Source organism: Martes martes (genome assembly GCF_963455335.1).
Source record: "Martes martes genome assembly, chromosome: 5".
NCBI lineage: Eukaryota > Metazoa > Chordata > Mammalia > Carnivora > Mustelidae > Martes > Martes martes.
The window spans coordinates 55,396,511-55,422,419 of record NC_137892.1 but is presented as its reverse complement, the minus strand read 5'-3'; the positions used below and the strand labels follow the sequence as shown (position 1 = coordinate 55,422,419).

General features: G+C 34.6%; 1 protein-coding gene across 2 annotated transcripts in view; it reads left to right on the top strand.

Annotated features, from left to right (window-relative positions):
- The window catches only part of RASA1 (RAS p21 protein activator 1), a 112,126-nt gene that overhangs the window by 84,446 nt on the left and 1,771 nt on the right, over positions 1–25,909 (top strand). For both annotated transcript variants that reach the window (XM_080803955.1, XM_080803956.1), the window contains exons 12-24: positions 5,815–5,902; positions 7,864–7,941; positions 9,900–10,057; positions 10,571–10,647; positions 11,934–12,106; positions 12,427–12,586; positions 13,950–14,092; positions 15,482–15,597; positions 16,779–16,865; positions 19,007–19,074; positions 20,640–20,728; positions 22,742–22,819; positions 25,088–25,222. In XM_080803955.1, the coding sequence (XP_080660081.1) occupies positions 5,815–5,902; positions 7,864–7,941; positions 9,900–10,057; positions 10,571–10,647; positions 11,934–12,106; positions 12,427–12,586; positions 13,950–14,092; positions 15,482–15,597; positions 16,779–16,865; positions 19,007–19,074; positions 20,640–20,728; positions 22,742–22,819; positions 25,088–25,222 (1,450 nt within the window). The remainder of the gene's footprint in view (positions 1–5,814; positions 5,903–7,863; positions 7,942–9,899; positions 10,058–10,570; positions 10,648–11,933; positions 12,107–12,426; positions 12,587–13,949; positions 14,093–15,481; positions 15,598–16,778; positions 16,866–19,006; positions 19,075–20,639; positions 20,729–22,741; positions 22,820–25,087; positions 25,223–25,909) is intronic.

Sequence of the window (25,909 nt, the reverse complement as noted above, 5' to 3'; positions counted from 1 at the left end):
AAATTCATTTAGATAACTATATCAGAGCTTTCCCACCCCGTGCCATGAATAGGTTATGGGTGTCTTTTGAGATATTGGTGGTTATAAAAATGTTAGTGTAATAAAAATATTAAATGTTTGAGATTTCAACATTTCATATTATAAAATATATAAGGGAGTTCTTCAAAAAATGTAACTTCAGACTTTTTTTTAGATATGTAGATTTTTTCTTCCATTGTTACTTCTTTGATTGGCTTTAATGTATAGTTATTTTCCCACCATCAAGGACAGTTTGGTGGTTAAAGCTGGAAAGTCACTAAAATGACAAGATAAAAACAGTAACCTTAATTTAAAAAATTCAACCTATTAGGCCACTTAAGAAATGTATTGGGATAACTAAATCCAGTAAATCTTCTTTTCCTCAGCCTAAATATTTTGCATATAAGTTGAATAAATCAGTGACGCCAGGCACATTGTGTTGGCACCATATCACTGAAGAACTAAGTTTTAAATAAAAGTCCCTCCACTCCCATATTCCCCTCCCAATTCCCTCCTTTCCATAGATCTGTTCCTACAGTATCAGATTCTACTTGGGAAGTTTGTTAGGAGATCTTGGAATTAATAGCTAAAGCTAAAGCCAGAATGCTTCACACAGAGTTGGAGAATTTGCTTGTTTAATCAGTCTGCATGGAAGTTGCCAATTGTATGTTTGAAGCCAAAAAGTGAAAGAGAGAGAAGAGGTGCTATTTTCAAAGAGTATTAGATTGTGTTCAGATAGTACTATCAGTAAATGCATTGGTGAAACAAATGATAGGCTATATACAGATCCAGAGATTACATTTTCACTATACACCGATGAATCTGCAAACATTAGAGAAGTACTTGGAAGTAAATTGTTGGTCATTCAAAGAAGTACCAAAAGAAATTATTAAAGTATTCAAAGCAGTAAATAAATTCTTTGAAACAAAGAAGATACTGTAGAAATAGTATTTAAGTTTATGATCAATGAAGAAGCTTCATGATAGAAAATTTAAAGGTTTTACATCAGAAATTCATTCTGGAAAATAAAGCAATACAGAGAGACTCTTACATGTAAAAGTCTGTAGACCAGAATTCCACGTGAAATATTATAAAATAGAGTCTAATTAAATGCAAGCTGCTTCAGCTGCATGTTTTCAGTTTTATGGGAGGAAATGGGATCAGAATGCCACTGTACTGTTCTGTGATACCAGAGTCTGTAAACTGTCCAGAAGAAGAGTTTTGCTGAAGTTTATGATCTAAATGAAAAAATACTGCTTGGTAATTGATTCATGCTTTGCAGATTAAAGAATGGGTGAACTTCTCAGAATTAGAACACAAAAATAGATTAATGTGCTCTAATAGTTTATAGATTCAAAGCAGAAATTCAGCTTTGAAAAATCAGGTTAAAAATGATTCCCTGGTGATATGTAAAATTTGAATAACAAGAATCTTAAAAGTATTATTAGGACTAATAAAAGTACATCTGGGTAAATTTGGGTGGGGGAAAAAGCTATAACATTATTTATGACATACTTTCTATGAACAGGCATGAGTGGACCAAAAATCAGTTTGCAGTATTACAAAGAAAGGGCAGTGTTATCCTAGCCAATGAAAGAAAATGACTGCTAGAGTTAAAGGTCAGGTCTTTTAATGCAGTTTAAAGAGACCGAATTATTCCTATTATGGTTAACATCAAGAAAGGAGTTTCAGGCAGCAGAAAAGCAGTAAGTGCACATTTACCATTTGCTACGGGGTCACAGCTTGCTGCTTGTGCAGAGTTTCTTGTTGAAGGTGGCTTTTAAGACTCTGATATTGTGTTTAATGATACCAAGTCTAAACCTGGTATGAAAAAGTTATGTTCATGGGAACTAAGGTACAAATCTTTCGTTTTAAAGAACTGAGTTTTTTCCAGAGTATACTAGTTTATACTAGCTGTGTTTTTGAGGGCCTTACTATGAAAGAGTTGGGGAGTACAAAGAAAGAGTGGATCCCAAGAAAAACAGCATCAGCAAAGTATGTTTCAAGGAAATGAACAGACACCTGTACCAGATAGGACTGGTGAAAAATAGGGTGGCATTAAATTATGTATCATAGAATGCAAATATCATAGTATGAATGGGGAAATTGTGGATGAATGCAGTTACCTTTTTCTTTGAAACATATGGCTGGCGCTGAATATTTCTTGCTTTGTGTATGCATAGAACCCAATACGCTGACCTGCATTTGAATGAAATGTTAAGTGAAAGTTATAACTCCTTGCAACAGAGGTGAATAGCATGCTTGCTCTGGCCACGGTGAACAAACGTTTGGATAGCTTTGCTCATTTGCCTGTGTTCTTGAAGGCTTTAGTTGCACAGCTATGCAGTTTTTCCAGACTTTCAGTATCGAGGTCGCTAAGTACTTTTTTTCTTTATACTAAACTTCTAGCTTTTAATATTGCTTTACTTTAAATATAATAATTTCAGAAGCACAGGTTGAAAGACATTTCAGTGATAGTTACCGTAGTGAGTATTTATTTGGGAATGTTTACACCTTTTCATGGGCTGAATCTTTCATTGTGGCAATATTTATTATCTTCATTTAGGAACAGTGTTTTCACTTGGTATTAAATTTTAGGTTGGCAATTTTTTTTTTAATTTTTTTTTGGCAGTTATTTTCTTTCAGTGTTTAAAGATTGATTTATTTATGAGCGAGAGACTGAGAAAATGAGTAGAGAGAGGGGCAGAGGAAAAAGCAGGCTTTCCGCTGAGCAGGGATCCCGATTCGGGGCTCCATTCCAGGACCGTGGATCATGACCGGAGCCGAAGGCAGATGCTTAACCGGCTGAGCCACCCAGGCACCCTTCTTTCAGCATTTTAAAGAATGTTCTCTGCCTTCCAGTCTTTTTCTTTTGTTCTTGATTATTCTCTTTTACAGATAATACATCTTTTTTTTCTTTTTGAGGTGTATTGTATTTCATCTTTCTCTGGTTGCTTTGAGATTTTTCTTTAGATTTTCAGCAGTTTAACAAAAATATGCCTACTATAAATTTTCTTTAAAAACTTTATCCTAGTATTTGCAGAGCTGCTTCAGTTTGATACTCGATGTCGTTTGTGAGTTTCAGAGAAGTCTTGGTTACTATCTCTTTAAACAGTAGTTCTGCCATAGTCTCTTTAATCTTCTGTGATTCATGTTACATGTTATATCTTTTTTAAAGATTCATTTAGAGCGCCGGTAGGGGCAGAAGGAGAGCGAGAGAGAGAATCCCAAGCAGATTCCCGGCTGAGTGCAGAGCACATGGCACAGGGCTTGATATCATGACCTGAGCCAGGATCCAGTGTTGGGCGCTTCACCAACTGAGCGCCCAGGCGCCCCAGCATGTTATCTCTTTTTAGAGATAACATGCTGGGGCGCCTGGACCTATAATAGGTCCCATGTGCCTATTATATAGTTTTCTATGTTTTCCACATTTTTTTCCCTTTATGTGCTCTAGGCTGTATATTCTGATTTGTCCTCCATTCCATCCAGTTAAATTCATTTCTTGAGGTCTTAATTGTATTAATTACATTTTTCAATTTAGAGTTTCCATTTGGTTCTTCTATAGATGTAGTTAGCTGGCAAAATTCTCTAGTTTACCTGTTTTCTTAAGCCTTTTAAGTACAGTTATTTGAAAGTTGTTCCTAACGATACAGCTGTATCTGGATTATATGCAGGTCTTTCCTCTTCCTCTGTTTTCCTTGATGGGCTTTTCAGTTGTTTGAGTATGATTCCTGTTGTATCTACTTAGTTTGACTGAATAGTGGACGTTGTGCATGAAAAACTGTAGAAGCTATGGATAATGTTATTGCCTCCAGAAAGGACTGTTCTTCTGCCAGATAAGTCCCTCAGGGATCAAATGGACATATTGGTGAAGGCTGTTCTGTTTGTCTGGTTTGCTCTTATTTTGAAGGCATGGGTGGGGGTCTCAGATGAAAGCCATCTCTGTTAAAGGCCCTAAAGTCATTTGTCTCTCCTGTGGGTATAAAACTGCTGAATGTGCTGTTAGATGCTGTTTCTTTCTGCTAAGGTTTCTCAGCTTCCTGCCCTGCGCAGTTTAGGAATTGGCAAGTGCCTTGAAAGGAAAAGCTGTGAAGTTCAGGCTCACTCACTCACTCTGATCTTGACCTCCCAAGTCTGAGTTGCTCTGGTTGTTTTCCAGTGATTTTGAACAGTTGTTTTTTGTTTTATTTATATTTTATGGAACTGGGAAGGCCAGTCTGATTCAAGCCACTTTCAGAAGCTAAAGTTTCCAATTTGTACTTGTATTCTTTTATAGCATTCTCAAAGCATGAAAGGGTAGTTTTTTAAAATAAATATTAAGCTTGTACTCTGGGTATTTTGTTGTGGCCTCCTAACACTGAAGTAAAAGATAATCTGGTTAATGCCAGAAATAGGAATACCATTATTTGAGTTTCAAAAACATGAAGGCCCTTATTTATTTATTTATTTTTATTATTTTGTAAAGATTTTATTTGTTTGAGAGAGAGCACAAGAGCACAAGAGCACAAGTACAGTGAAGGGTGAGCCTGATCTGGGACTTAATTCTAGGACTCCAGGATCATGACCTGAGCTGAAGGCAGATGCTCAACCGGCTGAGCCGCCCGGCCCTTACTTATTTGTTTTTTATTAAATTCAGTTAGCCAACACCATTAGTTTTGATTAGTAGTGTTTAACGACTCATTAGTTGCATGTAACACCCAGTGCTCATAACAACATGTACCCTCCTTAACACGTGGCTACCCCATCACCCAGCTACCCATCCCTGCACCTCCCCTCCCTTCTGAAACCCTGTTTGTTTCTGGGCATCCAGAGTCTCTGATGGTTTGTCTCCCTCTCTGATTTCTTTCCCTTCAGTTTTCCCTCCCTTCCCGTATGGTCCTCTGTGCTATTCCTTATGTTCTACATATGACATAAACTATATGATAATTGTCTGTCTCTGCTTGACTTATTTCACTTAGCATAATCCCCTCCAGTTCCATCCATGTCGATGCAAATGGTGGGTATTCTTCCTTTCTGATGGCTGAGTAATATTCCATTGTATATAGGTGCCACATCTTTTTTATCCATTCATCTGTTGATGAACAGTTTGGCTATTGTGGACATTGCTGCTGTGAACATTGGGGTAGCATTTATTTAACATTTTATAATCATTTTCAAGTCTAGTTGGAAAGATAACAAACCTGTCTTCAAAAAAAGATAAACTACTATCTAATGTACTTCCACATCAGATGAATTCTAATTTTGTTTGTTTAATCATCAGGACAGGAATATATGTGAGCAGATGTTTCCATTTTAACAGATGAAAAATGGTCAGTTGTAAAAAAATGAAAATACATAAAAATGCATTTTTAAAAGTCACCCACAATCCACCTGCGAGAGATAATCACTAAGAACCTTTTTGTTCTAAGAACATGTCTAAAAAAAAAAGGAACATGTCTAGTCTTTTTCCAGCACTTATAAATGTATAATATCTGTTATTATGAAGTAATGAGTTAAGTAACATTTTGCTTTAGAAAGTATTTAGATTAGGTATATGCAATTCTAGGATAAGCCATTTTTTAAAGTTGAAGGGTTGATAAAATTTCAGTGGTGCTGACAAGAAGTTTTTTAGAATATATGCAGCTGATGTTTTCTTTTCAGTAATGATCTGGACAGTGGAGTATTGGTTCTCTAAATTAAGAATTATGTCAATTGATACACATTATATAATTATATGTTGTGATTTTTTTTTTAAGTTGGTGTGTTCTAATGCTTTCTGTTAAGCTTCCTAATAACTTTTCTGTTTATATTTTAAAGGCCAAACTGTTTTCAGATAGTGGTTCAGCACTTTAGTGAAGAACATTACATTTTTTACTTTGCAGGAGAAACTCCAGAACAAGCAGAGGTAAGTTAATTTTCTTAGCACACCTTTATTTAGCTCATGTTTTCTTTTTAATTAGGAAACTACTGCATGTATGATAAAGTCATAAAAAGGAAGACTGAAATCTAATTATTTTTTTATTTCAAGGAATGAGAACTCTATAAAAATTTTTTTTAAAGAAATGCAGAAAAAATCTCAGTGAAGGGCTATTAGAATGAAAACTCCATTTTAAATTGACCTTTAAATGCTCTATGATGTTGAGTCCAACTGAGAATCCTCATTTAAAATCCTCTCTGCAGAAAGGTTATAGATATTCTCAGTACAGTTGAAAGGTAAGCCAGTTAGCTTTGCTAACAAGCATTGTTATTCTTTACTGGTTGAACTTCATACGTAAAAATAGAAGTTCAGTCATCAAAAATAAAATTAGGAATTTTTTCTTTTTCTCTAAGTCTACATATGATGTCTGCTTTCAGCACTAGGCATCGATCCATGTGCAATGCCCTTATTAAAGCTTTTATTAAATTTTAAGCATTGCTGTGATGAGAGAATGTTTTCCAAAAATTGTTTTTAAAAATACTTTGATTTCTTTGAACCATAAGATTTCAGGGGTGTTTATTGGTATTTTGTACAATATTTCTTATGCTTATACTCTGTGGAAAGAATCTGAAGGTGGTTAAGAGGTCAAAGAAAACAACTTTGTTGTAAATAGAAGATAATTTGCCAACTCTGGATATGAGGCAGAGAAGCTCTTAAAACTGGATCCTGGCATGCATCCCTGATTCATAAATTATGAAAATATCTTAGACTCTAGAATTGATGAATGAGCCACATTAAGTTTTATGGTTCACAATTGAATGTCATGTTTCAAATTTTTATAAAATATTTCAAATATTATATTAACACATAACACACAAAACCCTTGTTTTGTGGGTTTTATCCCTAATATTTAAATGCAAAAAGTAGAGTTCAAAACATTTATATAGCAGATAGACCTATATAATTTTTTATGCTAGAAATTGAGCTAGGAAAGAAATTTAAGCTTCAGTTTCCTATCCTCCAAATTATTTCACTATGTTCCCTTTCTAAATAAAGATATATACCTTGATGATATTTCAGTATAAATAGAATATTTTCTTGTTGTATTTATACATAAACTTTACATATTCTTAATTTCCATAACCACTTAAAGTCCAAAAATACCACTGATATTTCCAATTTTTGTTACTTTGGTGGCCTTTTGGATCTGTGGTTACTCTCTTCTATTTCTAAAAGGTATGGTAATTGATTAGGTCTTAATGTGTTCTGTAAAGATGTCCTCTGAACATTCAGAGTTCAGACTGAAATAGTCAACAAGCTAAAGATATAACTGAGTAAAACAGTAGTGCAGAGCTTTGTGGAAATAAGTAAGCCAAAGTGAAATGTTTAGATTTATTTTTGATAAACCTAAGATTGTTCTCTCCTTTCTCCAGACCACTAGGTAAATTTAAAAACATAGCTTCAATTTAATTTGAATATTAGCCTGAAAATTATTTTGAATCTAATGTTGCATTTTAAAGGCTTATAAATAACCCAGATCCCCTTATACATTTCTACCTGTGTCGTGGTCTAAGGTAAGATTAGATGCTAGTCATCAAGGTAGTCATCACATGATCAGTTGGTTTTGCGGTCAGCCCTCTTTTCACAAAACATAACAACTGCTTAATAACTTCAGTGGATTTTATTTTTTGGCTAATTAATGGTCACTTATGGCATACTTAACATTAATTTAGGGATTCAACAGAAATACAATTTTAAAGATGATTATAATTGTTTTGGTCATTGTTTTATTTTATGGGACCCCCAATTTAAAGTGCAACATACTCTTGAGTATAGAAATGGCAGTCTGGAGAAGGAAAGAACTGCTGAATTTGGGGGGAAGAAACCCTTATGATTGGAAACTGAATAAACTATTGTATATTTCTTTGACATGCTGTTATTTTTTGTAGGACTGGATGAAAGGTCTGCAGGCATTTTGCAATTTACGGAAAAGTAGTCCAGGGTCATCTAATAAACGCTTGCGTCAGGTGAAACTTACTTTTCTTTGATGTTGGCACGTTTCGCTTTATAACTTTGCTCTTTATTTCTGTCAGAACTGGTTTGGGCGACATTTCAAACCCTTCTGAGCCCCCCCCCCCCCCAAAATCCATCCATCCATCCATCTATCCATCCATTTATTTATATTATGTTCAGTTGGCCAACATAGAGTACATCATTAGTTTTTGTACATATATTCAGTGGACTATTACTCAGCCATCTGAAAGGACAGATACCTACCATTTGTATTGACATGGATGGAACTGGAGGGGATTATGCTAAGTGACATAAGTCAAGCAGAGAAAGATAATTATCATATGGTTTCACTCATATGTGGAACATAAGGAATGACACTTCTGTTCCACATATGAGTTAGGCACTTTCATTCATTTTTTTCTTGAAAGAATCATTTTGGCCTATATCAAAAAAGTACAACTAAAGATAATTATTGAAAAGAACATCTGAATTTAAGTATTAATCCAAATTGCTCTGAAGTCAAGTCTATTATGTATCTGTTAGGTAGCATCTTATTTGAACCATAACATGTCATACGTGTTCATTTTATAGAGAGTTAAGTTGGGCTTTTTCTTTCTTTCTGGGTATGTAAAGTCAACTCCATACCCTGCATATCTTTGCCATTTTTTTTTTTTTTCCTGTATTGTTATCCCTAGGTAGCTGGAAAAAGTTAAGTAATTTTCATATTCTTGGAGTATTGAGGAACATTTACTACAGTATTTATTGACCAAAGTGATTCTTTATTGATGGAAGTTTCCAACAAGCTTTGTGAACTTAATATATTATTCTATTGCAAGTCAATAAATGGTTAATATTTAAATGAGTATAAGTTTTATTTCCTGTAACCAAAAGTCTAAGCCTTTCCCCAAGGACATTTAATTATACACATAGTTGTTGTATTCTCAAATCATATTTTAACATTTTGTAAGCTATGAAAAATCAGACTGAGTTTTTGCAGAGTGTGTCTTGTGTGAAACTTTTGCTAGGAAGTTATTTTTAGCTATAAGACAATAGAATAAAAAATGATATAATAGGGGCGCCTGGGTGGCTCAGTGGGTTAAAGCCTCTGCCTTCAGCTCAGGTCATGGTCTCAGGGTCCTGGGATCGAGCCCCGCATCGGGCTCTCTGCTCAGCAGGGAGACTGCTTCCTCCTCTCTCCCTGCCTACCTCTCTGACTACTTGTGATCTCTGTCTGTCAAATAAATAAATAAAATCTTAAAAAAAAAAATGATATAATAAAGTCATAGCTAACATCTCTTGAGCCCTTTTGCAGGTACTCCTATGTGCTTTTAAATGTATTATTTTGAATCTTTATAATAACTTGCAGTGTAGACTTTATCCTAATTTTATATCTGAGGAGTTGAGGCTCAGAGAGGCTGAATTGTCCTACACCATTCAAGTAGTATGTAGCAAGAGGGAAAGAGAACCTGATATAGACAGTGAATGATCTAAGTTTTGGCATCAAAACTGACAAAAATAACTTAGCTTCTTTGGATTTGTATCTTTTTCTGTAAAAGAAGGCAGAATCAGTGTTGTAAAAATACTTTCTAGCTGTGGAAGTTTATAGATAAATCTTCCAGATGAGCTTTATATAAATAACCTACAGGATTTTGATTTGGGTGGTGACAGTTTTTTACTTATGTTAAAATTAAAAATCCTCTATTTCCATTTTCTCTGAACTGTTTTTTAGTAGAAAGGTACATTTCATTAAATTGCTATGAGAATGTAATTGGAGATTTAAGAATTATTTTAAATGCTTGAATATTGTATTTTATACATCACATAAAAAGGAAAATATAATTTTAGGTCATAATGTCTAAAGAAAGGGGAAAAATAAATCAGTTTTGGGTTTTTATTTCTTAAATAGTAATTGCTTTTAAAACCTAATACATAATTCTTGACAGCTGGGTAACAATTTCTGTGTTTTCTTTAGGTCAGCAGTCTTGTTTTACACATTGAAGAAGCCCATAAACTCCCTGTAAAACATTTTACTAATCCATATTGTAACATCTACCTGAATAGTGTCCAGGTAGCAAAAACTCATGCAAGGGAAGGTCAAAACCCTGTATGGTCAGAAGAGTTTGTCTTCGAGTAAGTATTATTTTATCACTACATTAAATCTTTTTCTTTTACCCTATTGCATTTTCTCTGGGTTTTTGTTTTGTTTTGTTTTGTTTTGTTTGTTTTTGTTTTTTGGTTTCTGTCTCTGAACTACCAGAACAAGGTGCCAGGTCCAGGCATCTTAGTAGTACTTAACATTTCCCCCTCCCCTGCTTTTATTAGTGAAGTGCTATGTTCTTGGTTTTTCACTTAGTCATTAATAGGAATAAGTGTTACTGACACGTTCAAAAGCATTTACTAAGACACATATACAAAATGTTCACAATGGTTCCCAGGATTTACTTGAGGAGGTTAAAGACGGTGGGAAAAGTATGATTTGCTTGTCTGCATTCCTGTATTCCAAATAATAACACGTTTGAATCCAGCATGCATATTCAGATTGTTTAATAGGAGAAATAAGGGACTTACTTGATACTAGAAATAAAAGAATTAGAATTTGATGCCAGAATATTTTGTTAATACTTTTTCTTTTTGCTCCTCTAGTGATCTTCCTCCTGACATCAATAGATTTGAGATAACTCTTAGTAATAAAACAAAGAAGAGCAAAGATCCTGATATCTGTAAGTTGATACAGAAGTTTCTCTCTGGAGTAGAACATGTTTTATATACTTTTTAAAATTCAGAATGAAATCTAGTCTAAAAGTGCCAGTAGTATAATTTGACATAGTTTTTTTTGTACTTCTAAAAGTTTTGATTGTTGAGGGAGAGTTTCTCTAATAAGAAAAAAAGCTCAAAATGGCTAAATTGTACATACTGTAAACTTAAGCCCTTGATATTAAATTATCTTTCATCTCCCCTTCCCTCCCCAGTGGACAGGAACAAGAGAACAGTAAGAGTGGCCATCTTTCTGTGGTGCTTCTACTATCCCTTCTTTGTACTTTCTAGGTTTTTCCTGTTTTCATACAGTTTTATGTAAGTGGGAAAAAGTACTGTTTTTTTCTTTAAATTAGTCCACTGTTTATTCATTTCTGGTGAACCTTTTCCATTCTTTTTCCACAGTAGCGTACCTTCTCCCAGCCTGTTGCTGACAGGTGGCGGTGGGATTTAACAGTTCATATCAGAGTGAATTAGGTTAATACCTTCTTAAAAGTCAGGCTTAGGGAAAGAAGTGATAAGCATTAACAGGAATTCAGAACCTGAATTTTCCTCTGTAAAATATTTATTCTGTCATTTCTGTACTATTTAAATGCTTAACATTTTTTTAGTGGTTCCCCATTACTTTTAAGATAAAATCCAAACCTGTAGTAAACACAGAGGAAAGGCCCTTTCCTGATCCCCTCCTCCTCCACCCTGCAGCTCTCCTATATCTTTGGTATATCCTCTCTAGATATACCAGCTTTCTTAGAGCTTTTAAGCAGTCCATGGATTTTAAAACTGCCCACCATACCTTCTATTGGGACGGTGCTCTTTTTCTTTTTCTCTGCCTTTCTACCTAGCTACACCTCCATATCCTATTAAATGTCAGCTTAAGGGTTACTTGTTTGGAATGGATTTTTCCACCAGCTGAATTACATATTATTTCTCTATACTTGAGTAGTAGTAACCACTGGTAATGGCACTTACCACACTGTACCATGATTGATTTCTTGCCTTACTGTGACCTCCATGCAAGTCAGAGACCATGTCTTAATCATGTCTGTATCCCGTGTCCCTGCCTACCATAATCTGGTACAAAATAGGCATTGAGTAAATGAAGTAAGTAAGTATTGAGTATGTGTTACTACTGAAAACGCCTTAAAAGCATTTAACACTATAGAGAAGACAAAATGTCAGGAAAATTTACTGGTATGATGAATTACAGTGTCCTCTTTTCAGACAGTAATCATTTGATGTTTTTCTATCAAAGTATTTATGCGCTGCCAGTTGAGCCGGTTACAGAAAGGGCATGCCACAGATGAATGGTTTTTGCTCAGCTCCCATATACCATTAAAAGGTATTGAACCAGGATCCCTGCGTGTTCGAGCACGATATTCTATGGAAAAAATCATGCCAGAAGAAGAGTACAATGAATTTAAAGAGGTATTAAGTTATTTATCAATCTAATTATTTTAGATGGGATTAACATTAAACATTTAAACAAAAAGATCCATTAAGTTAAACATAGTAATGTCATAGCTTAGTGCACCAGTGATGGGCATAAAAGTTGAAAAGCCTTGCAGTAGTATGATGTTGGTCTTAAGAGTCTGTAAATACGTAGGCTATAAACTCGTCCTGTTTTTAATGAATGTATGCAGTAGAACATATTTCTAAATTGAAGAAAATAAGAGAATTCCTATTAATCTCATTGAGCATGTTTAATGCTGTGTACTTTCAATAATCTTTCTTGATATCATTTTTAGCTTATACTGCAAAAGGAGCTTCATGTAGTCTATGCTTTATCACATGTGTGTGGACAGGACCGAACACTACTGGCTAGCATCCTACTAAGGATTTTTCTTCATGAAAAGCTTGAATCATTGTTGTTATGTACACTAAATGACAGAGAAATAAGCATGGAAGGTAAAGTATGGATGTCTTGGTGTGATACTTAAAAAAAAATCATTTCGCAACATGTTACCCTATTTTTCCTTCATTAAAAATTAAAGTTGGAATGTCAGTTCTGATCCTTGTGCTGACTAACATTTGGCAGTTTCCGTCACGGTAAATTATTCCGTTAGGAGCCATAAGAAAATGACCTCTTTATCCTTATTAATGGCTCATGGTGCTTGATTATTAAGAATAGTTTGGTGTACCGACCATATTCTCACTTACATTTTACTTACTAATTCACTGCTCAAAAGTTAGATGACAGCCGCATTTTATTTCTAGCTTCTATAGATAGGTAGTCCCCAGGATATGGAGTTGGACACACAGTGCTTTGTAACAGCTTACAAATGTGTCACAGTTAACCCCTTTCTGGCGAGCACTTTGGCTTAATAACAGTGCTTGCTTTTAGGTTCCCCAGTAAACTATAAAAGCTAAAACTATTTCCTCCTAATCATAGAAAATGTAAAAGACATCGATTTGTCAGGAAAGATAAAGTGATGGTCAAGATGTTACATTGGGATTGTCTTTTTTTGGCAATATTTGTGTTTTTTAGGTCATTAATAGCCATTTTTTAAGGTAATAATTTATACTGGGATTTTGTGGGTTTTTTCTTTTCATTTTCTGCATTTAAAAAAATTGGAAGTATATGGGGCACCTGGGTGGCTCAGTGGGTTAAAGCCGCTGCCTTCAGCTCAGGTCATGATCCCAGGGTCCTGGGATAGAGCCCCGCATTGGGCTCTCTGCTCAGCAGGAAGCCTGCTTCCCTTCCTCTCTCTCTGCCTGCCTCTCTGCCTACTTGTGATCTCTGTCAAATAAATAAAAAAAAATCTTTAAAAAAAGAAAAATGGAAGTATAATTGGCATACAATATCCTATTAGTTTCAGGTATATATCATAGTGATTTGGTATTTTTATACATTATAGAATGATCTCCATGATAATTCTAATTATTTATACCACTACATTATATTCTTATTTGGAGATAACTCAGAATTTCCAAAGTGTGGGCTCAGTGGATAGCAAAGCTGAATTCTGATCTTATTTTTGTCACTCCTTGGCTCTGTGGTCTTAACAAGTCATATAACCATTTGTTTTTTCTTACGAATATGCCAGTGTCAGCACCTCCTGCTGATATAATGAATAAAGTCCTTCGAAGGGTTAAGTTTATAGAAATATAGGATGTCATTATAATCAATACTTCAGTGCTGCATGCAAATAAGCATACTTAAATGGCTATAATGGTTGAGGGGAAAAATGAATTCACTTTATTTCTAATCTGGTTTCACATTAGTACAATCTTTTATATGAATAATCTTTTAATATAAATATTTATGTAGATGAAGCCACTACTCTATTTCGAGCCACAACACTTGCAAGCACCTTGATGGAGCAGTATATGAAAGCCACTGCTACACAGTTTGTTCATCATGCTTTGAAAGACTCTATTTTAAAGATAATGGAAAGCAAGCAGTCTTGCGAGGTATGAACTTCATGTTTTAAGTATTTCAGCAAAGAACATATTTTAATAGGTGATGCTTTATAGCTAAGGACATTATAAGGAAAATACATTAGCTTTCTAAAATTACTCATCAGGGCATTTACATGTTTTGTAATACGTTTAGAAAAATGTTGGAGTAGACTTTAAAAAAAAATAGACTTAAAAAAAATGTACTTTGAGATTAAAAAACTCAGATTGCACCAGAAATTACTTTCTCATTTACCTTGCTGTACTAATGATACAGTGTATGCTGCTTTCAGAAAGCATATGTAACATAAATTGAAGTTTTTGCTAGAGACTTAAGTCATATAATCCAGGTAAGGTCTATGAAGCACTTCCTAATAACAGCCAGGGGTATCCTTGAAGGTTTTGGTAAAGAAGTACAACATAATGCATTCAGAAGCAAATAGAAACACCCTTTAGATTATTAAGGTTTCGGCGTAAATTCATAGTAAACCTTTAAGAGAAAGAGTGGAATCTCACATGGCTCTTCTCTCATTTTGAAGGTAGAACAACTACAGAAGGAAGATATTAAATACATTTTTTCAATCTGATACAAAATAAAGAATTGCTTTTGATAATGTACACTGGGAGCTGTCAAATGTTAATTTTGCACTACAGTTGTCTGTTTTTACTAATTAGCCTAAAGGAAAGAAATTGAGGATTTAGTGTTGAAAATCGGGGTAATGCAGGTAATACCAGAAATTGAGCAAGTGTGCAGTGAGTCTGTGATCACTAGATCAGGCTAGGGTATTAGGACTTAGACAGATGAATCTACTCCACTGATTCTAGATCAAGATTTCTTAAAATTCCAAGGGTTACTGGAAAATTTTGAGAAAGGTTCATTATTCTTTCTATGGCATTCAGAAAAGCCTTTCTATTTTAATCAGTATTTTTTTTCAATTAAATACAATTAGAGATTGATTTTATAATAGATGGTGATCATTATTCTCATTTAAATACTCCTAGTATATTTGTGTATATGTGATCACTAAAGCTGGGTTTTAGTCTTCTCATTTAGAGAATACTATTTTAAAAATAAAGTCTAATCCATTTTTGTGGCTGTAAAAATCTATGGTAAAGCGTAGTAAATGAATAAAAGAGAACTTAAACACCTGTATTAATCCCAGAGCAAATAAAATGTGCTGAATAATCACTGCTTATTGTACAGTTGAATAATTGGAAATTAATGGTAAATGAGTTCTATAGAGCAAACTACTTAAAAATTCCCATTTATATCTACCCCCCAAGACTAAAACAGATTGAAAAATGGAAAAACAGAGAACCTTGAAAACAACGGTTTGATTACCTTGATTCATTTGCATTTATCATTGTCAAGATGGATTTATATTAATTTATTCCTTCTCTTAGTTAAGTCCATCAAAGTTAGAAAAAAATGAAGATGTGAACACTAATTTAGCACACCTATTGAACATACTTTCAGAGCTTGTGGAGAAAATATTCATGGCTTCAGAAATACTTCCACCGTAAGTGATGAAATTTTAGTTTGACAAGAAACTGTATCTGCATTTTGAAAAATTTGTATTTTTAAATGTAAGCTTTTCCACTGTCCTAATTAATGTCTTTATACTCTGCAAAAGAGTTTTTCAGTCTTCCAAGGTGAATTTTGTTTAAGGCAAAAGAGTGACTTGAGGAAACTGCAGTGGTATAATATTTACATTATAATAAAAACAAAAGTATGTTTTTACACAGGCTAACATGTCTGGTTTATACGGTAACCTTGGGTAATGAATAGAGACTTTTGAGATCATAAATATCTTTGTCTTTTTTTATGTGTTTTTGTTTTAATTTCAGTATAGTTAACATAGACTGTTATGTTAGTTTCAGGTGTACACTATAGTGATTTAGCAATTCCATACACCACCCAGTGCTCATTACAACAAGTGCCCTCCTTAAACCCCATCGCCTATTTTCCCAGTCCTCCCGCTCACTTCCCCTTTGGTAACCATTGGTTTGTTCTCTGTAGTTAAGAGGCTGAAAAATATTCCATTGTGTGTATATATTTACCACATTTTCTGTATCCTTTCATCTACTGTTGGACAGTTGGGCTGTTTCCATCATTTGGTTATTGTAAATATGCTGCTATAAACATAGGGGTGTGTATATCCCTTTGAATTTGTGTTTTTGTATTTTGAGGGGTAAATAGTGTAATTATTGGATCATAGGACAGTTTGATTTTTAACTTTTTGAGGAAACTCCATACTGTTTTCCACAGTGGCTGCACCTTGAAGTACAACAGCCAGTTAGTACCTGTTTAACAGCTTTTAGTGTAAGTGAACTCATTTACTCAGGTAGAAGTTATCATAAGTTAAAATCCATCTCCAGGAATCTGAACTTAGTATTTTCTTTGTATCATCATTCCAGTACTTTTTTCTTTCTTTTCATTAATACAGAAGCATTATAAAAATGGTAAGATTTCTTCCAAAGTAAATTCCAAAAGAATTGACTAAATAAATTGATGATGAATACTATTTGTTTTCCTTATCCCTTTATCACATGTCCTGCACTACTTGTAGCAGAGTACTTTTTTGGGGGTAAGGGCCAGTCACATTAAAAAGTGTATTTGGCAAGTTAAGCTTTTGGATGCAATGAGATAAGCATTTTTTCCCTTGCTTTATATATTGAGATGACTGTGTTGTTTTGGCAGGACACTGAGATATATTTACGGGTGTTTACAGAAATCTGTCCAGCACAAATGGCCTACAAATACCACCATGAGAACAAGAGTTGTTAGGTAAGGTTCATCAATCCATTTATTAAGTCATTGTGGATGGTGTGCACTGACAGTCAAGTGGGTAACTGAAAATTTGAAGAATAACAGTATATAATTCAAGACTTTTTTCTTTTACTTTTATGTCAGAACTCTGTTGAATATTTTCTGAGTTCAGATGGCTACTGAACTTTAACTGTACTGTATTTTTTTTTTTGGAAGTAACTGAGAGGTATTTAGCTGCCTTGTGCGTTTTCTAAAAACCTGAGCACTCATGTATAATCAGTTAACTATGGGAATTTTTATTTTATTGAAAGAATGGGGTTAAAAAAGTTATATAACCAGCAACATCTGTAAGTAACTTTATATAGTGCTCACATCATATACACAGTACATTACCTACATGCATAGTTGCATATACATACGGATAGAGAAAGAAGAGGGAAGGTGGGGCGAGGGGGAGGATTGAAAGTGGGATTGATGTGGTGCTAAGGAGGAAGAGGAATAATGGACTGATGGGTTAGTAGCAGTCTGGGACTCTGGGCTAATCTCCAGCCAGAGCCTCCAGTTCTGAAGCTGTGTTTCGGTATGCTCATTGTGCAGTAGTTAGGAGGAATTGCTTTGGCAAGTCACAGAATGTTGTACCCTGTATACAGGGGGACTTCATTATCACTACTCTAACTTATTTTTCCAATGAGGAAGCAGAGCTGTAGAGGTTGAAATTGTTTGCTTAAGGTTATATAGAAAGGTTGTGCTAAGGCAGAACTAAAGGCCAACCTTCTAAGATCCAGTCAGATCGCTACACTACTGTAGGCTTTGTTAAGTACATACACCCCAACCCACTAAAGACAACGGGAAGTTCAGTGCAAAAGCATCAGAGAATATAGCATTCTGCTAATAATATTTTATGTAGAATGCATACTTCCAGTTACGTTATATCACATTAAAACAACCATTGAAGACACTAATACCATACAGTTAGTTGTGAAAAATGTGTGTCAGTTGTGCCCACAACCTAAGTTTGGTAAAGAGACTTCTACTCTTTTTGTAGATAAAATTTCTCCTGGTTAGTAATGATGAGACATAAGTATTAAAGAATTGTAGATTCTGTATTTCTTCGCCTTAGTTGTGATTGAGAGGAATCAGAATTAGCAGCGTAAGTTTCAGCATAGTTTTGTGTGTGATGTCATTTACAGCCTCATACACTCTGTTTCAAATGAGTTTAACTTAAGCAAATACAGCAGGAATTTCTGCTGTGTGAATTGTCTGACACGACAGAGGTTTTTAAGGGGCATTTATGCCCAAAGTGATGATTTCTGTCCCTACTGGTGAGCTTTTAAACATATGTGTAGGTACCTAGTATCCTTTTTAAATTTAAAATTACTTCTACAAATTCACAGAAAGAAGATTTGCACACTGAAATTCTTTCATGATTACGTGCCGGTAGGTTATAGTTCAGATTCAGACACGTAGCAAAATGTTTTCAAGCAAAACTTATGCAAGATTCTTCACAAATTCATTTAAAAGAGATATTTAAAGAGCTGATAATTGTGTATTATAATTGCAATAAATGCTATCTGTGAAGTTATAATCATTTTCTAAGAGTCCAAAAAGTAGTAAACTGTCATAAGGTTAGAAAGTAAATGCTGAGGTCTTTTTCTTTATTGCCATAAAAGCTTTATAGCATTCAATTGTGTACATTTTCATTTATCAAGAAGCCACTTTTCTCTAGTAAGGTGGATTCTTATTTTTAGGATTCATCAGCAAAATCAGTATAATCAGCTAGATTTATAACAGACATTATTGCGCTATTCAGTTTAAATAAGGAAAGGAAGAAGTGAGAGAATGCAGATTTTAGGACCATACAGGCCCGTGTCTCTATAAAAAGGTTGTTTAATACTCCTAAAGTATTTCAGAAATTCTTAGTGTTGTAATGCTACTGCTTCCTCAAAGTAAGTATATTGGAATAAATAAATAGTTGCCAAGACCATAAATGTTACAGATTCAACTTAAATCTTCCCAAGATAAATTGAAAATTGCAGAATTTGGGCTTCTTTACATCAGTTCAAAGTTCATGGTTCTACAAGTATTAATATTTTTGTTTATTATTTTTATGTAACATATATAGTAGTTTTCTAAAAAAAAAAAATTTCCCTCCCATTCAGTGGTTTTGTTTTTCTTCGACTTATCTGTCCTGCCATCCTGAATCCACGGATGTTTAATATCATCTCAGGTAATCAGCTTTTGATAAAATTTTGGAATTAAAAAATTAGAGTAAAATTTGATATTTGGTAACGTTATTCATTTTTTCTTTTACATCTGATTTTTTTATTACCCAGTTCTAAGACTTGATATAAAACAGAGCACCCTTTTCTTCTTCCTTTTCCCTACTTTTTTACATTCTCTATTTTGCTCCTTTTCTTTCCATCTAGTATCTGAAGCCTGACGTGGCATGATTATAAACAAGTATCATTCTTCCCCAATCCCTACCTGTGTCTCAGACTCTCACTGTGATGACTTCTTCCAATGTACAACCTGGTTTTTTCACTTGGGAAGAGTTTCTGTGTGCTTTTAGCCCATGCTAGACCCTGTCACTACCACTGCAAGTTGTATTTTAAGACCAAATTAAAATGGTAACTACAGTTGCAGTAGTGCTCTGTGAATACTTGACTATGGCCCTTTAGAGATGGAGAGGTTTGTCACCAGTTGGATAATGTTAATTGGCCAGTTTAAACTCCCAACAAACCAGATTTAGTTTTACTTATTGCCCATATGTCCATTATGCAAGGACTTTCAGATGTCATAGGCATCTTTTAAAGAAAGGAGAACAGTGATATTTGTGACTACAAATGCAATAATGAGCCATTATTAACAGAAGGAACTGGAACCATTTTTCTTTTAATAATTAGAAGCTTAGAGTTGCATTTAAAAATACTTTGGACTAAATCTTAAGTTTTACTTTATTGTATTTATAGTTACCACATCTCTGTCATTATCTTCTAAAGCTACCACAATGGTTAAATCTTTGGTTCTATTAAGAATTAAGGGTTTAGAATTCTGGAGAGATTGGTTTATCTCAATGTTGGCCTCCGAACCACTAGGCAGTACTCATTTACAGTTCAGCAGCTTAAGATACACAGAGTACAGTCTAAAATGAGGCAATCAGATAGAATTACTTATACATTTTTACTGTTAAATAATTCTGTTTCAAGGCTTATATGTAATAGCTGCATATGGTTTTCATTTACAACCTACTATGCATTTTCTATAGGGAAATGTTTCCTGACCAGTCTTTTATTATAGTTTATTCTGTAATATTCTAAGTTTATTAAATTGTTTTTCCCTCAATATAAGGGCAGAAGTCCCAGACTTTATCTTTGTTATTGAGCTTTAAAGTGATTTTTCTAGTCATTGGAGGTTGGGAGTAGGAAATAGCTCAGATTGCAAATTGCTAACCTGAGGGGATGAAATTAGCTTTGTGAACTGTCACAAAGCAGGTGTGTGGAGTGACAGTCATTTTAGCGATAAAGATAAAGCTTTAAGGCATTGTGAAATATCAGCCAGTTGAGAATTGCTGAGTCTTGCAGCAGCACCCTTTTCACAAACTAGAAGTGTTGATAAGTGTATTTAACTTTCCCCCGTTTAACTCAAGTTTTCTTGAATTACACAGGTCATACCATTTCCAAGAATGTCAGTATTTTTGCAGTAAAGAAATATTAAAGTGCTAACTTTATACGGCTTTACCTGAAAATGCCTTTGGAGTCGGTATCATTACCTGTGCCCAATTCTCTCTTACAGATTCCCCATCTCCTATTGCGGCAAGAACACTGATATTAGTGGCTAAATCTGTGCAGAATTTAGCAAATCTTGTGGAATTTGGAGCTAAGGTAAAAACATTTTGATACTTTAAAATGTCATTTACAAAGGAAACCTTGAGATGATAAAACCATACAATATAAAGTTTTCAGTAGTGGCTGTTTCATAGCTATATTTTTGTTGGTATGTATGTCTTTTAAGAATATTTTTAGATTTTACATTTTAATAGTGAAATTTTTAAAACCACTCTTTTAGCCAGTATAGAAAACTATACTTTCTACTTCCAATATACTCAAACTCTCCTACTCTTAAATATAAAAATTAGTATATTTTTAAATGTACTCGAGTCCATTTTATTATTTATTTCACCATAAATATTTACTGTAAATAACTTGGACAAGTTCTTAAAACACCCATATGTGATCCCACTACCTAATGATAAGGATTGTTAACATTCTAGTAGTGATCATAACGTGTTGCCTGATTTTGTCAATATTGAACAAACTTCTTGCCTGGAAAATTAACTATTTTACTGTTCTTAACAAGTATTATGTCATCAGGTAGCTGTTAAGTACTCTTCTCAACATTTAGATGGCTGCCAGTTACCACTGTTACAAATACTGCTATAACAAGTATCCATATATCCTTTCAAAAATGTCCACTTATTTCCTTAAACTAGTTTTGGAGGGAAATTCGTAAGTCAGACTTTTTGATTCCCAGAGCCTTGCCAAAACTCAGTGAGTATTACTGTTTAATTTTTGCCAGACTGCTAGGCATGTTACTTTGATTTTTCGTGTCTGTTTCTTTGGAATCGACTGATGAGGTCTTTATCATCTTTATTTATTGACTTTAAAAGAGCTTGTGTTAATACTAAACATTTTCTGTTTTACAGCATACCACATTTTAATTTTTATTTTCATTTTTTAAATTTTTATTTATTTTTTTAAAAATATTTTATTTATTGGGGCCGGGTTGGGCGTCTGCCTTCGGCTCGGGTCGTGGTCTCAGGGTCCTGGGATTGAGCTCCTAGTCGGGCTCTCTGCTCAGCAGGGCGTCTGCTTCCCCCGCCCCCTCTCCCTCTCCCTGCCTCTCTGCCTACTTGTGATTTCCCTCTCTCTGTCAAATGAATAAATAAAATCTTAAAAAAAAAAAAGATTTTATTTATTTTTTTGACAGAGATCACAAGTAGGCAGAGAGAGGAAGGGAAGCAGGCTCCCCGCTGAGCAGAGAGCCAGCCGCTAGGCTCAATCCCAGGACTCTGGGATCATGACCTGAGCTGAAGGCAGAGGCTTTAACCCACTGAGCCACCCAGGCGCCCCACAACATACCACATTTTTAAATAGGCTTACTATTTTAGTATGAAGAGCAGTTTATAGTAAGGCTTAGCTTTTGAATTTATCTGAATAGTGAGGCAGGTTGTAATAAGTATTCCTGTTGCAGTCTTTAGCACACTGTATTTTAATTACGTTCTCTGCTAGATTCTAACCTCTGGTCTGGGCCCATGTTTATCTTGGTAGGTGGCAAATAAGTTTCTCAGTAATTATTTTTGAATGAATAACAGCTGACCCTTGATGCACAGGTTCAAACTGCAAGGGTCCATTTACTCATGGTTTTTACAGTACTGTAAATATATTTTCTCTTACAATTTTAATATTTCCTTTTCTCTAGCTTACTCTATTGTAATAATACATGAATATATGTATATAAATATATGTATATATAATATATGTACTCTATTGTAATAATACATGAATATATGTAACATACAAAATATGTATCAGTTAACTGTGTATGTTATCAGTCACATTTTTGGGGGGGGTCAAGTTATTTATGGATTTTCAACCAACGGGTTGGTGCTCTTTTTTTTTCCTCCATCCAGAATTTCTTATTCTTTCATGAGAATATTCCAGTTCTTCAGTATAGCTCTTTGCTTTCATTAGAAGGAAAATTTATGACTAATTCTTATGAACATTTATTGCTATTGATGGACATAATTAGATTTATAGGAATCCTTGCTACATATGTGGTAGTTACAGATCAGTGTTTGTTTTTATTAGATCAGTGTTTGTTTTTATTATTTTTAGGAGCCCTATATGGAAGGTGTCAATCCATTTATCAAAAGTAACAAACATCGCATGATCATGTTTCTGGATGAACTTGGGGTATGTTTATAATTTTTCAAATACTTTGAGACCTAAATTGAGTAGAGCTGAGAATTGTTAACTCATTTAGTCAACAGCTTAGATTTTTATCCAGAACTTGAAAAAACAAGAACGGGCACCTGGCTGACAGTTGCTTAAGCCCCCTACTCTTGATCTCAGGCTAGTGAGTTCAGGCCCTGCATTGGGCTCCACTTACACAAAAAGGTTTTTTGTTTTTTTTTTTTCCCCCTTCAAATCATTATAAACATTTATTCTTAAACTAAATAGTTTATACCAAGAACTCACTGTTACGGTTTTGTACTTCTTGTGCTATTTTTTAGTTTCTGTCTTGTTTTTTACTATCCTTTTAGCTGTTCCATCTCCTTATTGTGATATCCTGTTGCTACTTACACTGAGCTGCTAGTGTATGGAACTTGAAACAAGATAACCCAGATCTGACCAGGTTAAATAATAGACTGGAGAGTGTTCTTGGGGGCTTCATTAGGAATAAAATACATGGATTTAGAATGCTACTTCATTCAGTGGGACTACTGATGTCTTATTTGGACCTTTATAAATTGTGATTATAAGATTAATAGAAATGGTAATTAAAAAACAAAACAAACTAAAAAAATTTCCTAAGACCCTGTATTTCTTAGTAAAGTTGAATTTTTTTGTTACAGAAAATGGATCAATTAAAAAGTAAAATATGTTAGTAATTCAGTTCATATATAAAAACAAAAGGTTATCAGTTTAGTATGTATGGCATTAGGGAATGCTAGGGTTGGAGACTGAAGTGCCCATGTTCTGCCATAATGTATTCAGATCCAGTTTTAAAAAGACCACACCAGTGTTCAGTGAAACTAACCAGCAGTTCCTGAGGGCCCCTGCTTTGCTGAGGGTAAAACCAGGGTGAAAGAAGTTATTTGTAACATAGGTCCATAATTAGCATAAAATTGAGAAATACAGGGCAAATGCTAAATGTCTATGTTTCTTATATATGAACTCAGGGACGTTTAGGAGATAAAAATACTTACTACCAAAAAACACAGTTGGGTCAGCGATTGAAAAATTCTTACTGTAGTATTGTTTAAAGACTGAAAACTGTCCAGTATCTAAAGCTACCGAGCTTTAACTTGAGCTGTATTTCTAGGTTTTTAGATTCTTCAGATTCATGGTTAGGATTCTCATTTATTTTCCATAATCACAGCTGTCTATAGTCCAGCTTTCTTATCACTTTCCTAGTTATGCCTCACAATGTAGTCTTAAACTGCTTAGAATTCCCAGTATTCTTCTACTCTTCCTGCCTTCTTCATGTTCTTGTATTCCTTTACTACCTGTATAAATCAGATTCTTTCAAGACTCACTTTCAGAAGGGCTTTTTGATGAGCACTAAATCTGAGTCAAATACCTTTTCCTCTGCTTCCTAAGTATCTGCGTATCTTTCCTATCTGTGTTGCAGTGATTGGTTTATCTCTGTCTTCTAGAGAGGCTACAAGCTCTCTGAAGGCAAATACTATAGTCTTTTAACTCTGTAATCCTTCATTCACTGAAAGAATGGATAACTGAGTGTTAATTAACAAGAATGAACTATATTTCAGTTCATGCTACAGAACACAATGTTTTTGTAGTTTTTAGGAAGGTACAGCAATTGAGTTATCACCATTAGGAAGAGGAGTAGATTTTTTCAGAACTAACAGCCATCTGAGCCCATGTTGAATTTTATTCTACGGCTCAAAATAATACTGGTCTTTAGTGCTAATAAAGTACGAAGTTTTGGGGCATAGTCCACAGATAATTATCAGCCTGACAGGTTCTCCTCACACTTCCATAGTGTAACTCTCAACTTATGTAAACTGATAAATTTGGGCAAACTATAACAGCTAAATAATGAAACTGTGTCAGTGGGGGAATTTAAAGTTTAGCTTGCATTTAATCCAGATTAGCAGTTGCAGTGTTTCTGGTTATTTTTTGGTCTATGTGCCAGATCAAAAAAACCCCAAAACTCTTAAGAATTTAGGAAGCCCACTTATTTAGATTAACAGTAAAACTGTACAGTATTCTGCCATGCTTTGTAAAGCAAATTGGACCCTGGGTTTGATGTGAATATTGAGGTCATAGAACCTTTATCAGAAATACCACTGAATGTTGCATAGCAACTTAGACTCTTAAAAGAAATTTAAGAGAACATTATGTTAAGAATTCTGTTTACTGTAAGCAATTAGGATCTTTTCAGAAGTGACTGTAAAAATTTATATTGCTAAATGCAGTTTTATCATTCTCTTAAAGAATGTACCTGAACTTCCGGACACTACAGAGCACTCTAGAACTGACCTGTCTCGTGATTTAGCGGCACTGCATGAGATCTGTGTGGCCCATTCAGATGAACTGCGAACACTCAGCAATGAACGTGGTGCCCAGCAGGTAGGTTTTAGCCAGCCTTCATTATCAGTGATGTTGGATTAGCACTTAAGCAGAATGTCAGCATAAGACTCTGAAAGGTAACTAGCTGAATTATGGTCAACTTTTTAAAAATTTTTATTAACATATAATGTATTATTTGCCCCAGGGGTACAGGTCTGTGAATCATCAGGCATTTCACAGCACTCGCCATAGGACATACCCTCCCCCATGTCCACGCTGTCCTCCCCCCCCCCCCCCCACACCTGCACCAACCCTCACTTTGTTTTGTGAGCTTAAGAGTCTCTTATGGTTTGTCTTATCAGTTATATTTTTAAGAACTGGAATCCTCCGCAAAGATCTCGGCAGAGCAATAATGGACCCAGACTAAAATTATCTATGTTTGACACGGCACAGTGTGAACTATACTGAAAAACAGTGGTGTTACACACTTCAGTGATGTGAAAATGGCAAGTGAATTATAAAGTCAGTAGTGATATGGCTTATCTCCCATACACAGTGCACAGCCAAGTGACCTGCAAGTTCCAGGTTCAGAGATTCTGGAGTGTGGCCTTGAAAACTGTCATTTCTAATAAGCTCCTCCTGAGGACTGTCACTGTACTGGCCAACCATTTGGTAGGAGCCTTGAAGAAGAGATTAAAATTAAAGCATTGTGTTTGTGGATTTGAGGATTCTAAAATCCTCAAGTTT